The following is a 16,023-nucleotide window of genomic DNA, read 5'->3' as shown; positions in this document are numbered from 1 at the left end:
AAACCAAAAGACAACCGACAGAATGGGAGAAAATATTTGCAAATGACATATCAGATAAAGGGCTAGTATCCAAAATCTATAAAGAACTTATCAAACTCAACACCCGAAGAACAAATAATCCAATCAAGAAATGGGCAGAAGACATGAACAGACATTTCTCCAAAGAAGACATCCAAATGGCCAACAGGCACATGAAAAAGTGCTCAACATCGCTCAGCATCAGGGAAATCCAAATCAAAACCTCCATGAGATACCACCTCACACCCGTCAGAATGGTTAAAATTAACAAGTCAGGGAACGACAGATGTTGGCGGGGATGTGGAGAAAGGGGAACCCTCCTACACTGTTGGTGGGAATGCAAGGTGGTGCAACCCCTCTGGAAAACAGTATGGAGGTTCCTCAAACAGTTGAAATTAGAGCTACCATTCGATCCAGCAATTGCACTAGTGGGTATTTATCCCAAAGATACAAATGTAGGGACCCGAAGGGGTACATGCACCCCAATGTTTATAGCAGCAATGTCCACAATAGCCAAACTGTGGAAAGAGCCAAGATGTCCATCGGCAGATGAATGGATAAAGAAGAGTGGTATATATACACAATGGAATATTATGCAGCCATCAAAAGGAATGAGATCTTGCCATTTGCAAGGACGTGGATGGAACTGGAGGGTGTTATGCTGAGTGAAATAAGTCAGTCAGAGAAAGACATGTATCAGATGACCTCACTGATATGAGGAATTCTTATTCTCAGGAAACAAACTGAGTGTTGCTGGAGTGGTGGGGGGTGGGAGGGATGGGGTGGCTGGGTGATAGACATTGGGGAGGGTGTGTGCTATGGTGAGCGCTGTGAATTGTGCAAGACTGTTGAATCACAGATCTGTACTTCTGAAACAAATAATGCAACATATGTTAAGAAAAAAGAAAAAGAAGAAGATAGCAGGAGGGGAAGAATGAAGGGGAGTAAGTCAGAGGGGGTGACGAACCATGAGAGATGATGGACTCTGAAAAACAAACTGAGGGTTCTAGAGGGGAGGAGGGACAGGGGATGGGTTAGCCTGGTGATGGGTATTAAAGAGGGCACATTCTGCATGGAGCACTGGGTGTTATGAACAAAGAATGAATCATGGAACACTACACCAAAACAAATGATGTAATGTATGGTGATTAACATAACAATAAATAATTAAAAAAAAGACTTTGGGGGTGTTGGGATGGAATGAATCTTTTGCATAAAAAAGGACATGAATTTTGGGGGCCAAGGGGTGGAATGCTATGGGATGAATTGTGTCCCACACCCAATTCATAAGTTGGAGTCCTAATCCCCCATGTGACTGTTTTTGGAGACAGGGCCTGGAGGTGGTAATTAAGGGTAAATGAAGTCCTAAGAGTGGAGCCTGAATCCCATAGCAGGTGTGGCCTTATAAGAAGAGGACAGAGAGAGAAGCCTCTCCACAGGCTAGGAAGAGTTTTCACGAGGAACTGAATGGCCAGCACCCGATCTTGCACTTCCAGCCTCCAAAACTGCAAGAGATAACCCTCTGCTGTTTAAGCCTCCCGTCTTTGACATGGCAGCCTGCTGTCCTGTCTTGTTCCGAACATTCCCCCCAATGCTCCCGGAACCGTTCCCAAGTTGGCAGCCTGTCTTGTCAATCAAAGTGTCAGCAGGTGTTACTTCAACCCAATCCCCAGACACCAGAAACACCCCCTCCCCCTTGATGCCACCCTGCAGTGTCTTTGTAACAAAAACCCCATAGCTTTGCCTCTTTTTCATTTGTTTTATTAGCATCAATATATACAAAGTGGAAAATGACTTAACTTCATTATTCTAGCTTAGAAAGTTTGTTTTGCTTTTTATTCTGTTTGGGGATAAAATGAAAGTGAAAACGTCCCAGGAGAAAGCCTACCTTTGAGGGTGCTGGACAACTCCATAATATCTGACCTCGCATGACTGCCCCGTCCCCCACCCCCATGACTTCTCAAGGGCATAGGAAAGTCATACCCTTCGGATTTACCCCCAAAGAAAGGTCATTTTTGCCCAAGGCTTATGCGCAGCCTTAATCTACCCATATATTTGCCAAGTCACTTCTGCTTATACAACCCATCCTAATTATGTTGCTGCTTTGCTTCCTGCTGGGCAGTTTTGCAGTTTCCAAAGCTGTCAGCCTGAGTTACTGGAGACTTTCCACGGAGCTGGCTTTAAAAAGATCATATTTAAAGCATGTCTATGGAACTAAGTAGGATGGCCCTCAAGTTGCAACCAGCATACTTATGTTGGCTAAATAATTCTACTCCTCCCCACCCCCCCAAAAAAAAGCAAAAAGAGGAGCTCCAAGATGAAAGGGATCGAGTGTGTGCATTTTTAAAGCACAGGGCGGTAGCTGACAGATACAGCTTATATGAATTAGCATGTAATACACACCATCACATGCATTCTTTGAAGCTCGAAATCTTTGTAAACGTATTTCCCCACTGTTTTAAAAACAAAGAGTGGCTTGTAGGAAGGTTCAGTTGGTTCTTGAGTTGCTCAAGATTGTATCCTGTTCAAAAATATTTAATCCCAAGGGGTTTTGACATTGATCTTATAAAAACAGACACGTATGAGCTGAAATGAGATGCCCAGTACATTTTTGGCACAATTATTATGTTTTTACCTTTACATATTACAAATACACATTCAGATATCCTAAAAAGAAAAACAGACACCAACCTGTCTTTCCAATCACACTGTACATTGCCAAGCTCACACGATCCATCTGTGGTGAAAATAAACTTGTAAAACATGGTCATAGGCGTTGTACTACTAAGACAAAACTAAGACATCGGTATCCTGAAAAAAAAAAAATCAACACCTTTTCTATTCCTCCAACAGCCAATAAGGATTCTTGGGCCACTTTTAGGGAACAGGGTTAGAATAAAGATTTCATATTTTGTCAGTCTCGACAAAAGACAAATGTTTAGTTTGCACGTAACCATAGTATGTTCTAAAATTAAATATCATTAATAGAGTTCTTCCTTCCAGATGACCCAGGGTTAGGGTTAGAATAAGCATCAAATGGAAATAAAAGCAAAGACTGGATTCTGCCTTTTAAAAGAAAGGTTACATTATTTGCATCGTTGGACCTTCTCCAAACATGACATTACTTACTAATGGTCTGGAACAATTCTCTGGTTGTTTCTTGTTTTTGTTTTTGTTTGCATAAAATGGGGTGGGTTTTGGGTGGCTGGAAAGCAGCCTTGAACTATCTCTTGCTGTGTGTCATGAATGCATGCCTTAAGGAGCATATGAGCAGGATTCTTTTCTGGCAGAAGGAAAGTATTGGGCCTCAGGTCCCCCAAAATTGAAGCCCAAGCTTCTATCCAGGAGGAGGCAATGTGTATGTCAAAACCAACTGCCCTACCCTTGCTCCAGAACTGCCTAGACAAGCTACCAAAATATGGACTATGTAACTATGTGGGTGAAGCTCCCCATGGGCATCTACAGTCACAGCTTGAGGGGGCCCCCGCTGAACAAAGGGATTGGTTCTGTCACCTGTAGCATAAATTCCCTTCCCTTTCATTATTGGTGGAGGGTCAGAGGAAAGAACGTTTTACTAACTTGATCCCCTCACTCAATGCCCCCCCTCACCCCCACACTCTCTCTGAATTCTCAAATCTCTCATCCACCCTGCAACATTTTCTGATTCTGCCAGCATCCAATGAGGCCAGGGTGGCAGACGAGAATGCTCATGGTCACACCTTTGCCGCCTTTGGAAGGATCATGGGAGGAGGGGATGTGGCGAGACCTTCTAGAAGCTGAGAGCATTTGGAAGAGCAGACCCGGGATTTGTTTTGGAGCAGACCTGTTCAAGCTAAAGTCCGACCCAAGTTAATCCATCAAGAGATACCCTTTCCAACCTAATCCTGGGGCTTGGATTTGTCCTAAAAGCACCAAGGGCGTGGATCCCAAATGCGTGCAATTTGATGCAGCAAGAGCTGCAGATGATGGCCCCTGCTGATGGGGAAACCCAGCTGCTTTTTTTCCCCCCTTTGCTGCCATGTTGGTCATTTTGCAGGTCATCCGCCTGCCTTTGGAAAGGAGATTGTCACATGGATTTGGCCGCAGCTGCGACCCCTCCAAACACACCTATTTCGATTTTAAATATAATAAATACAGCAAAGAAAACAGTGAATCTTCAATAAAGAGTCTAAAGAAAAGACGGACAACATTCTGGGGTTTCGATCAAATGCCACGTGGTCTCTGGATGAATTTCTCAAGGAGGTTGTAGTTGAGTTCTGATCTGTGAGCTCCCTTCTCAGGAGCAGCTCTCCTTAAATGGAAACTTCATACTCCCTGGTTTCCTGCAAGAGAGAGAAGCACAGATTGGGTACAAACCGTTGGGTGGTGGAGCCACAGGCAGAGCGTGCCTTGAGAGCCTTTAGTCCTAGCCGAGGAGGTGCAGACTGTGGAGAGCAGAGCTGAGTCACCCGACCAACAACCCGCCCATCCCAGATGTGTGAGTGAGTGCAGCTGAGCCAGGACAACCACCCAGCTGCAACAAGCTGAAAACACTGCCCTGCAGACTGATGAGCAAATTAACATCGCTTGCTTTGAGCGACCGAGTTTTGGGATTATTTGTTACTCAGCTTTATCATAGTGCTGGGTAGCTGATACACTATACTAATAAGTATTAGTTTCTGAAGTGCTCTTTTTTTTTTTTTAAATCAGCTTGACCTTCTTTTCGGATTTGGAAACAAGGTATATAGAATGTAAAATAACATACGACCTCTTCTTAGCAGTTCCATATCGAAAATGACTACAACACGTGGGTGGCAACTCCTTCAATTTCTCCAATGTTTGTCAAGTGTGTGTAATATATTCCAGGCCTTCAAGGCAGAGGAGCTGGGAGATATAAGAAGTCAGAGGCTTGGCCCCAGAAGAGGTCATTGCCATATGCTTTCATGGAGGTCTACTGTTCCTGCTGGGTCAACACAGATAAGCAAGCATATCTATGGTAGATGGGAGTATGGTGGGAAGACTCAAAGGTGGGCCCCCTGCTCCTCACCTCCTAGTGGTCACATTCTTGCATGATCCCCTTTCCTAAGTGTGGGCAGGACCTGTGATTTGCTTCTAACTCGTAGAATACAGCTAAGGTGCTAGGATGTCTTGGCCATGCATCATGGTGCCCTGCAAATTTTCCATGGTCCCTAAAAATGATGATTTGTTATAATCAAGATACCCATTGGCCTATTTGATTATTTGAGGTTCAAGGGAGGTGGGATAATATAATGATTAATGGCATCAGTCTGAATTTGTATCTTGGCTCCAAGCCATGCTTTGGCTGTGTGCAACCTTGGCCAAATCATTTGTTTGTCTCTCTGACTCTCAGTATCGTCATCAGTCCATCAGAGGTAACTGCATGGTATACAACAGAGTTGCAGGGATTTGGGCAGCTTATGCATTCAAGGTGCCCGGCTCATGGTACATATTCTTCTTATTATTATTATTACTGAGTTCTGTCTCCTTTGCAAGACTATAAGCTCATTAATGGCTGGACCAGGTCTATTTGGTTTACAACTGTGTCCCTAGTACCCAATACAAAGTCTGCCACCCAAACGAGAAGAGAGACCAACTCACCCCTGTCTCATAAATGGGGTTGTCAAACTCGGTTTCCACGGTGATCTGGCTGTAGGGGTGGGAGTACATCAGGGGCAGGCGGAGGTTGGAGTAATAGCGACATCTGGAAAAGGGACAGCGAAGGAGATAGGAGTTACAATACCAGAGGAGGACAGCTAGCTGGGGCCCCTTCCCAGGCATGGGCACCTCCGCAAATGCCAAGAAGGTGTGCAGAAACAGCCTCTTGCAGTGAGAATCCAAGTGGGTGAACGCCGAAAACATAACTGCTCTCAACTTCTAAGTGGGTGACTGACAGCTTAAGCCTCAGTACCTCCCCTTCCTGGGGAGGGGGGGAGCTCAGCTGGTTTTCACCCGTAAGGTGATTTGAGCCCCTCTTTCACAAAGAGCGATAACAGCAATAATCAGCATTTACTGAGCACCAACTATATACCATGTTGCCTCAAAACAACCTTCTCTGACTACCTATTTAAAAAGTGGTTCTTCTGTTACCACACCCTATCTCTTTCCTTCATTGTGCTCATCACAATGTGTTGTGCTATAATTTGTGTATTTCTGTGTATTACACTGTTCGTGTAACACAGTGTGTCATAATTTGTGTATTTCTCCTCTCCCCCTTCAACACTGTGGGCTCCACAAAAACAGAAAAAAAAATATTGGGCAGACGCCTGCCTCAGGGCCTTGGCACATACTGTGTATGTGCCTGGAATCCTCCTCTTCCAGATATTTGCATAGGTTACTTGTTATTGCTTTCAAGTCCTTACTCAAATGTCGTGTCTCAGTGGGGACTCCTCTTCTAGAGTGCAATCACCACCCCTACTCCAGCTCCCTTTTGCTCCCTAATGTACACCCTTGACCTTTGAACAACACAGGTCTGAACTGCACTGTTGACTTATATGTGGAATTTTTGATAAATATAGCATGGTCCTGCAAGTGTATCTTCTCTTCCTTATGATTTTTTTCTTTTTTCTTTAAGATTTTATTTATTTATTAGAGAGAGAGAGCACAAGTGGGGGGTGAGGGGCAGAGGGAGGGAGAAGCAGGCCCCCCCTTTATGATTTTCTTCATAACATTTTCTTTTCTCTAGTTTACTTCATTGTAAGAATACGGTATTAGGGATGCCTAGGTGGCTCAGTCTGTCAAGTGTCCAGCTCTTTATTTCAACTCAGGTCATGATCTCAGGGTCAGGAGATCCAGCCTCATGTCAGGTTCTGCACTGGGCATGGGGCCTGCTGGAGATTCTCTCTCTTCCTCTCTTTCTGCCTTGCTCCCAACCCCCACGCTCACACTCTCTCTCTCAAAAAAAAAAAAAAAAAGAATATGGTATATATTACACATAACATACGAAACACATGTTAATCGACTGTTTATGTTATCAGTAAAGCTTCTGGTCTACAGTAGGCTATTGGTAGTTAAGTTTTCAGGGAGTCAAAAGTTATATATGCAGATTTTCGATGCACAGGGTGTCGGCGCCCCTCACCATCCTCACATTGTTCAAGGGTAAACCGTATTTACTTATTATACTTCATTTGCTGCCTATCTTCCTCCCATTAGAAGCTGGGCCCCACATCTCAAAGATCTCTTTCGGTTTTGTGCACAGGGATGTTCCTAGAACTGTCCCCCACCCCCCAAACTGCCTGGCACATAGTAGGTTCTCAATAGTTGTGAATTTGAATGAATCAGTGAATATCCTAGCCATGGCTAAATACCTTCCTTCCTCATTGCAGGCAAGTTCTATGATCCCCAACACACAGGACAATGTCTGGTATGTAGTAGATTGTCGACACATGTTTGTGGAGTAAGTGAACGAATGAATGAGTGCATGGTGGGATCGATGTCAGTGTGTCTATCTCTCCCACTAAACCACAGCTCCTTGAGCTCAGGGGTAGTGCCTGCTTTTTTGCTGCTGCATGCTCAGCCCTCCTGCCTCGGATGGGGTGGGAGGTGCTCAGTAGGAGTATTTCTCCCAGCGCTGAGTTGAATCATGTCATCTCCAAGCTCCCAGATGCCACCGACCCCAAGCTACAGATGGAGACCCTGTCCTCCAGTGCGCTGGTCATTGAGCGGATGGCAGTGCCCCACGCCCTGCCCCGAAGCCCCCTACCTGGTGATGTAAATGTAGGCTCCTCCCAGCAGTAAGGAGATGATGAGGACTGGGATGAAGATAGCCAGTGCCATATTTCCCCCTTCCAGCGATGTCTCAGCTGCTGCTTCTGCTACTAAACACATAAGCCAGTGAAGCCCTCCGGTCTCACGCCCTCAACCTGCATGGGCAGGGTTCCCAGGTGGGCACCTGCCTTCCCAGTTCTGCACTCATTGAAAGAGCTGACATCGCAGAGCCTTAGCCGTTAGACCACCATCCCCAGAGGGGAGAAGAGGTAGAGATTAGAGATAATGGGACTGGTTCTTTGCAACAGAGCCCAGACCCATCCTTGGGTGGGGTGGTCATGGGGTTACCGAGAATGACACTCTTTTAACCTGTGGTCATACCATGCCCATTTTTTGCGGGGGGGGGGGGGGGGAGTTGGCTGCAGTTGAAATCTGGTTAAAATCCAATTCAAGGAGAGACTTGGAGAAAATCTCATATGTGCTAACTGGGAAGGCAGATTTGCTTGACATTCCATGGAAAAGGCGTAACTCCTTGCACCCAGACTGACAGGTGCCTCCCAGAGCTGCCCTATCAGACCCTCCAGGAGAGGGCGCTGGGCAGCTGGGCCTGTTCTCAGTACTGCACCCTGCCCGGCATGACACCCCAACTGTGAAGACCCAGTTTTGATTCTCAGAGGCCACGGTTGCACCCTCTTGACCTCACCTGGAGCCCCCCACCCCACTACCTCCCACTGGTTTGTGGAAATTGTAAGAACTACAAAAGCTGTTGTGGGGGCCAGGGGCGTGTTCTCAGCACAGCCTGAAGGGAGACCCTGCATCTCCTCTGGACACCCGCACTCGGGTTTTCTTTGCCATTTCTCCACGGCCACGGCCCACAGAACTCGGCTGTAGGCCAATCTATAATCCATTAACCGCCACTCTACGAAGTCTGAAAAATCAATGCTAACACCCATGACAAATGCATGAGCACAAAACATTACAATGGCTCTCATCATCTCTGAGCAACCCAGGCCCTTAAGACATTCCCATGGTTCACTGGTTGCCGAAAGGCAACAAAGGGATGGCCTGACGTGACAGACACTAACACCCCGAAATGCTCTCCCTCTTCCCTGCAGAATAACTCATACACACGCTCCACCTCTGCACTTATGCTTGAGCCCGGCTATGCCTGTTGCGATTAAAATGTCATCTGTATGGGGCGCCTGGGTGGCTCAGTCATTAAGCGTCTGCCTTCGGCTCAGGTCATGATCCCAGGGTCCTGGGATCGAGCCCTGCATTGGGTTCCCCGCTCGGCGGGAAGCCTGCTTCTCCCTCTCCCCCTCCCCCTGCTTGTGTTTCCTCTCTCACTGTCCCTCTCTCTCTCTCTGTCAAATAAATAAATAAAATCTTAAAAAAAAAAAACTCATCTGTTGCAAAGGAGAGCAACTAATGACACGTAATTCGCATGGCCCCACCTTCTGAGTGAATGATTTATTGTTAGAAAGCTAAATGGCTCCAAAAATGATAATAAAAACTCCTTAATTGGTTATCACTTTTCAAAAATAAAAATGAAACTATATATATCTTATGACACCACAGCCCCAGTGAGTGGTTTGGTACCCAAGTGAATGGAGGTTATACAGAATATAGAATGTTTTATGTATGGGAGGGGTTGAAAGGGAAGGGAACCACAAAATAAAAACCCAAACAAAATCCTGGCTAGTGTTTACTGTCCATTCCCCATTAATAAATCTCACTTGGTAATTCTTAATAGGAGGAGAATAGAAAACAAGGAGGATACAGGGACAGGTAACTTGGGGAAAATGGACCACAGAGCATCTCCCAGGCAGACAGGGGCATGCTCAGCATGGAAGGTGAGGCATCACTGGATTTACATCCCCCAAATGGCACCATGTGGATGAAAAGTCATACAGCTGGGTTGTGCCTTTCTCAGGCATGTGGACCCTCAGATTTTCTTACCTCAAGAACAGAATTGGTGACAAATCCCTTTCAGGTCATAGTTAGGACCCTAGGTTGCAAATTCAATGGTTTGTTTCTTTTACAATGTTTTATTTTGAAATTATCTTCAGCAGTGAAGAGATGGAAATTCTGCCTATTTTTTAAAGCACCTAGAGAAGGACAAGCAAGGAGCTGCCCTTGTTTTCTGCTATTAGCTTGATTTATTGGATTTTTTTTTTCATTATGGAACTCACCTTCTAATGCATGTTCAAAGCTGTCTTGATTAACTGAAAGGGAAATTGGAAGCATTGGTTAATGTCGAGTTAATTCACTCTGCATGAAATGAAGCCAAAAAGTTAAGAGCAAAAACCTGTGCCATGCTTGGCTGAAGTTAGTGATCAGCTTTGATTTATCTTGGGCTCCTGGAACTAGTGGAAGTGCCTGGACACATTCCTTTCCTAGCTTCCTGAGAGATCATGACATACGTATGAAAGAAACAAGGACCATAGTAGTCCCTGTGATTAATTACTGAACACTCATGGTATGTCCGATACTGTGCCAAGAGCTTTCTGTATGTATCACTTATGCCCACAACAATCTCACTAGGTGGATACTATCATCATCCCCATTTTACAGATGAACAAACAGAGGTTCAGAGAAGTGAAGCAATTTCTCCGATCTCACACAGCTTCTGAGGGATGAAGGCAGTCTTTAAACCCAGACTGCTTGTCTTTCCCCAGCTTCTGCTCTTAATTACGTAGTTCTGCTTATTTTCATTGTTCCCTATGTAGGTCAAAGGTTGATGAACAGTGAGGCTCAAGATAAAGCCCCACTTCCAAAATCCAGCCAGAGCTGAAACTGTTCTCCTGCTTTGAAATACGTGTTTATATGAACCTTTCCGGTTTTACTTCTATTCCATATTTATTTGACCATTATTTGTATTCCCTATAAAACAATTTCCATTCACTGCCACAGACTAGAACTCTCTGGAATTCATTCATTTCCCCGTATTCCCTGTAAAACTTCTCTGGAAGTTCAAGATGATGGGGACTGGCATTCCCAGGCTTTGGCACCAAAGACATCATGGTAGGTGAGCACAAAAATATACCCATGTGGATGGGTTTCTAAGAAGCAAAACCCCAGAGTGAAGGGCTTAGATAAACAGACTGCATTATAAGGGGGTGCCAGGGGATGGCCACCAAAGGCCCAGCCGAATGCACGTCCTAATACTGAGACTTCTTAATTTGTGCCTCGGTCAAAGTCACTCTTTGACATTGGTCATTACCATGTGATGCCAACAGAACCAGTTGAAAAGCTAGCTTACTAACTAACTAACTACAGGTTATCTCTGGAGCTATGGCATCAGGAAAATGGAAAGAATGAGATAGATACTTCCTGCCCAAGACATGAGCTGGACTTGGGTTGAGTGTCTGGGAATGCACGAACTCCTACTGCATCTCAGAGCAGAAGGAGACTTTGAACTTGTGTCCCTGGGAGTGTGGTCAATGGCCCCCTGGGGCACAAGTTAAAATGCAACCTCCAGGGCCCCACCTTTTCCTTTTATTTCACACAAAGAGAAACCGAGGTCAGGGAGGGAGGGTGGCTTGCCCAAGGTCACGCAGGTGGCCCACAGCCCAACCAGGCTGAATCCCAGGGCCTCCGAGTCCCCATCAGGTGGCCTTACATTGACCCTCAGTCACTTAGCCAACTCCAGAACACAAAGCCATGCACCCCACTTTTTTTTGGAAGAGGAGGTGATTTGTCACATCCTTACAGAGTCGTGGGGTCTCAGGAGTGGAAGTGGAGGGGAGAGAAAGATGGAAGCCTCCCCTAAGATCCTTTCCTGCCAGAAACTCTGTCATGCCTGATGAAGAAAGTGAGGGGCAGGGGGCCACTCACTTGCTGGGCCTTCAACGGCTCACCTATCTTAGAGCATAGAAGTTTCAGGAATGCAAAACCAAGCACCTTTTATCTTGTGTTTTTGATCATGTATTTTCAGATGGCAGTTCCATCTTCCCATCAGATTGGCAACATAAAAAAACCTGATAACATCTAGTGCTGGCGAGCATGTGGGGAAAAGGACATTATCACACATTATTAGAGGGGGAGCATGAATTACTACAGTTGCAGAAAAGAATCTGGCAAAACCCACAAAATCTCAGCATCCATAGATCTCAGCCCACACCATCAATCGCCCTTGGAGGAATCTGTCATACCCCATGAGAAACGTCAGCACCCAAAGATTCATGGGCAAGGCCATTTCTGAGCAAAAAGAGACAAAACAAACAAGAAACTGGAAAAGAACTGGTAGATCCATGCACAGAGGAAGGAGCGGATGCATTAGGAGACATCAGTGTGCAATGGCCCCATGGCAATTAAAAAGATAAGACAGAGCGCCATTTTTTCTTTTTTCCAATGTGACAGATGTGTGTGATAAATGGGGGAAAGCAAAACACAAAATACGTATGGTGTGAGGTGTTTTTTTACTTGGCAACAAACGAATACTCCCTGCCTCTCTCTTTGCAGTGTGTCTACTTGTGTTAAGTCCAGGGAACTGGGGAGACTGGACACTCATAGGTGATCCAGACTGGCTTCCCAGGGACGAATGCAAGGGATGGAGAAAGGAAGGGAAAAAGAGTTAATGCTTCGTTGGCAACTTTGGTTTCTTCCATTTCTTGCATGAGATGCTTTTGTAGCGAATCCGAAAAGGAACATAAATACTCAGGGGGCAGATCACATATAGAGTCAAAAATGGCCCTTCCGGGGTATCCTTACTTAGATTTCTTAAAAACAACCCCTATTAATTTTCCTCCACGCACAACACTTACCAACAACACCAGATCAACTTCTATGAACGTCCATGTAGCAGTTAGAAGGTTTACAGGCAATCTTTCCCCCGGGGGGAAAACATCCCAATGTTTGAACTCTACAGAGTGGACTTCCTGTGCTATCGAAAACAAATTCAAACACAGGGCTGGGCTTCGTCAAAAATGATGGCAGGGAAGAGGAGGGAGGCAGTTGTCTTAAATCCCAGTGGCCGGGGACGCCTGGGTGGCTCAGTCATTGGGCATCTGCCTTCGGCTCAGGTCATGATCCCAGGGTCCTGGGATCGAGCCCCGCATCAGGCTCCCTGCTCAGCGGGAAGCCTGCTTCTCCCTCTCCCACTCCCCCTGCTTGTGTTCCCTCTCTCACTGTATCTCTCTCTGTCAAATAAACAAATAAATAAATAATCTTAAAAAAAATCCCAGTGGCCAATTTCTTATTTTTCTCTGCATTTCAACAGGATCTCTTGCCGTTTTATTAAGAACTGCTTCTATAAGGTCTTGGCTCTCACAGGATAGGCTCCTGCTTGATTCCAGGTGAGAATATGCAGCACCTCTATGCCAGTGTTTCTCACACTTGCCTGATGATCAGACACAGCTGGTGCTAGTGACCCTGGTTCCCTAGCTCCTGCCCTAGACCCTGTGAATCAGCATCTCCCCTGCAGGGGCCCAGAAGTCGGTTTATATTTGCACCCCACATTTAGAAACCACTGCTTTAAGTGATTCTCAAATTCAAAGTGCATTTGAGCAACCCAGAGCTTGTTAAAATGCTTATTTCAGGGTCCTGCCCCTCAGTGATTCTAGTTTTGTAGATATGGGGTAGTAGATTCAAGAATTTGTTTCTCATAAGCAGTCTGGGTGATTCGAATGCTGAAGCGACTGGCAGGTTGGAAGCTATAGCCTAACAGCCTTAAAGTCCACCCTAACAGCCTTAAAGTCCACCCTAACAGCCTTAAAGTCCACCCTAACAGCCTTAAAGTCCACCCTAAAGGCAGCTCACTGGGAAAGAGGCAGGGAATTTACAATCAGGAGATGTGGGTTCAAATCCTGGATTTGTCTCATAATAGCTGTGTGGTTTTGGAAACGTCACCTAACGTCTCTGAGCCTGTCCTTTTGTAACCATACAATGGGTAAGATGCCTCATCTATCCTAGAGTGTGGTCTTGAGGTTTAAATGAAGCGATTCAAGAAAAAAATCTTTAAAAAAATAGGTAAATTTCACATAACATAAAATTAATCATTTTAAAGTGTACCATTTGGTGGCATTTAGCACATTCATGATGTTGGGCAGCCACCACTTCTATCTAGTTCTAGAACATTTTCATCACCCCTAAAAGGAAACTTTCTACCAACTAAGTAGTTACTCTTCTCTCTCCACCCCAGCCCTGAGAGCCACCAATCTGCCTCCCGTCTCTATGGGTTTACCAATTTGGGATATTTCACATAAATGGAATCATAGGATATGTGATCTTTTGTGTCCAGCTTCTTTCCCTTAGCATCGTGTTTTCAAGATCCATTCAGGCTGTGGCAGGTGTCAGCACTCCATTCCTTTTCATGGCTGAATAATATTCCAGCATAGCTTGGACCACATTTTATTTATTCATTCTCCAGTTGATGGACATTTGGGTAGTTCCCATCTTTTGTGAGCAATGCTGCTATGAATATTCATGTACATATGAATATTCATGTACAAGTGCTGCTGTGAGTACTTGTTTGCAATTAATTTGTGCATCTACCTAGGAGTAAAAATGCTGGTTGGAAAACATTTGTAAGGCTTAAGGTTGAAGTTCATGATAACATTTGGGGATCCATTGAAGTTATGGGTTCCCAAGTAGAAACGTTAAACTCCATGATGCCTCCGTCCCTCGTGGGGAGAGAATTCAGAACTTTCTGCCTCATTCTCAAAAGGGTATTAATGCCATAAAAGTCCAAGATCTATTAGCTTAAAGCATCGGATATTGTTATTAATTGCATGCCTCAAAGACCCAGATAAATAGACCCAAATCTCACTGGCTATGTCGAAACTTAATTTCAGTGATGAAGGTGTCACTGATTTTATTTTATTTTATACTTCATTTTATTTTATTACATCACGTTAGTCACCATACAGTACATCATTAGTTTTTGATGTAGTGTTCCATGATTTATTGTTTGCGTATAACACCCAGTGCTGCATGCAATACTTGCCCTCCTTAATACCCATCACCGGGCTAACCCATCCCTCCACCCTCCTCCCCTCTAACACCCTCAGATCACTGATTTTAAAACACGTTTTCCCTCTTCAGCATCTCTGGGATGGGGGCGTGTTAATCCGCCGCCACCAGGTGGCGCTCACGATGGCTCAGTGCGCGCCATGGTCCAGCGCACCATCATCAGCGTTTGGAGAGGGTGTGAGCAGCCGGGGAGACCACCCCAGAGGCAACAGGGGAGCCCTCGTAACCCCTGGGAACCAAGTGGTTGTGAAAACGGGGTGCAGGAGGCAGGGAATGTTTAAGCCATGTAACCGAAGCAGGAGTCCAAAGCAGAATGGCTCTCCGTTATGATAAAAATCGAAGCTCGCAACAGAGCTTTTAGTAAGTAGGAATAAAAATGCTAAGCCGGGAGAAGGCATTGTGCCATCGTTTAATTGGCAGCAATTTTTTTTCTTTCTCAGTGGTGCAGAAAATAATGGAGGTATCTTAGATGTCATGAAATACAGTAGCTGGACTTTTTAGAGCAAATTGAGAATCATAACAAGAAGCCAGACCTGACATCTCCCGGTCCCCATCCCCAGAGGGTGAGTAGGTTTCTTTACCTTTACAAACGGGCAGGGGCCCGTTCCAGTGGGATGGCTGTCCCAGGATGCATCGAATGGTCACTTCGCCCATGAGCTCAAAGCCTTCGTAGCACATGAAGGTGAGGGACTCTCCTGGCAGGTAGAGCCGCTTATACAGGATTTGGTAACCGTTTTCGGGCAAGCCAGGGTTGTCACACGCCAGGGACTCTTCCGCTGAAATACAAACCCAAAGCAGCTCTGATGAGATCACGCAAATCCTGGGGGACTCCCACTCACGGCCTGTCCGATCTGGCTTTGGCCAGCCTCGCCAGGACCATCTCTCTGCGTTCTCCTCACCTCCAACCCAGACTCACCTCCCTGTCTCCCACCTCCGCCTGCACATTATGCACGGGCACCATCAAATGTCCCAGGATGTGGAATCTGGCTTAAAATCTAGGTTCTACTACATACTCGCTGTGTGACCTCCAGCAAGGGCCACAACCTCTCTGAGCCTCGGTTTTCCTCATCAGTAAAATATGAATAATAGTGGTATCTGTCTCATAAGGATTTGGGAGATTAAATAAGATCATGAACATAAGGTGTTTAGCATGTTCTTGGCAGGTTGTAGGTGCTCAGTCAATGATGGATGGCCGTGTTGTCAAATTATGAAATATTCTTCTTGCTCCTCACCTTACACCTTACCTGCCCAGCCAACCTGGTTAAGTCTGGTCTTTCAGTACTCAGTCCTCATTTCTCTGCCTCCAAGGAGCCTTCCATGGTGCCCTCC

The 16,023-nt window shown here is 45.5% G+C and overlaps 1 protein-coding gene across 6 annotated transcripts in view; it reads right to left on the bottom strand.

Moving 5' to 3' along the window:
• Positions 1 to 1,763: 1,763 nt before the first annotated feature.
• Positions 1,764 to 16,023, bottom strand: part of SEZ6L (seizure related 6 homolog like) — a 185,588-nt gene continuing 171,328 nt past the window's right edge. For 2 of the 6 annotated variants that reach the window (XM_027577509.2, XM_027577513.2), the window contains 5 exons: positions 15,276 to 15,470; positions 9,915 to 9,947; positions 7,718 to 7,832; positions 5,617 to 5,719; positions 1,764 to 4,340 (listed from right to left, as the gene is read on the bottom strand). In XM_027577509.2, the coding sequence (XP_027433310.1) occupies positions 4,311 to 4,340; positions 5,617 to 5,719; positions 7,718 to 7,832; positions 9,915 to 9,947; positions 15,276 to 15,470 (476 nt within the window). In that variant the 3' untranslated portion in view covers positions 1,764 to 4,310. The remainder of the gene's footprint in view (positions 4,341 to 5,616; positions 5,720 to 7,717; positions 7,833 to 9,914; positions 9,948 to 15,275; positions 15,471 to 16,023) is intronic. The other 4 variants (XM_027577512.2, XM_027577514.2, XM_027577510.2 and 1 more) reach the window with 3 other exon arrangements.

This window comes from Zalophus californianus, chromosome 14 (genome assembly GCF_009762305.2).
Source record: "Zalophus californianus isolate mZalCal1 chromosome 14, mZalCal1.pri.v2, whole genome shotgun sequence".
Taxonomy (NCBI): domain Eukaryota; kingdom Metazoa; phylum Chordata; class Mammalia; order Carnivora; family Otariidae; genus Zalophus; species Zalophus californianus.
Note: the sequence above shows the minus strand (reverse complement) of the source record. Positions and strands in the feature narration are given on the sequence as shown.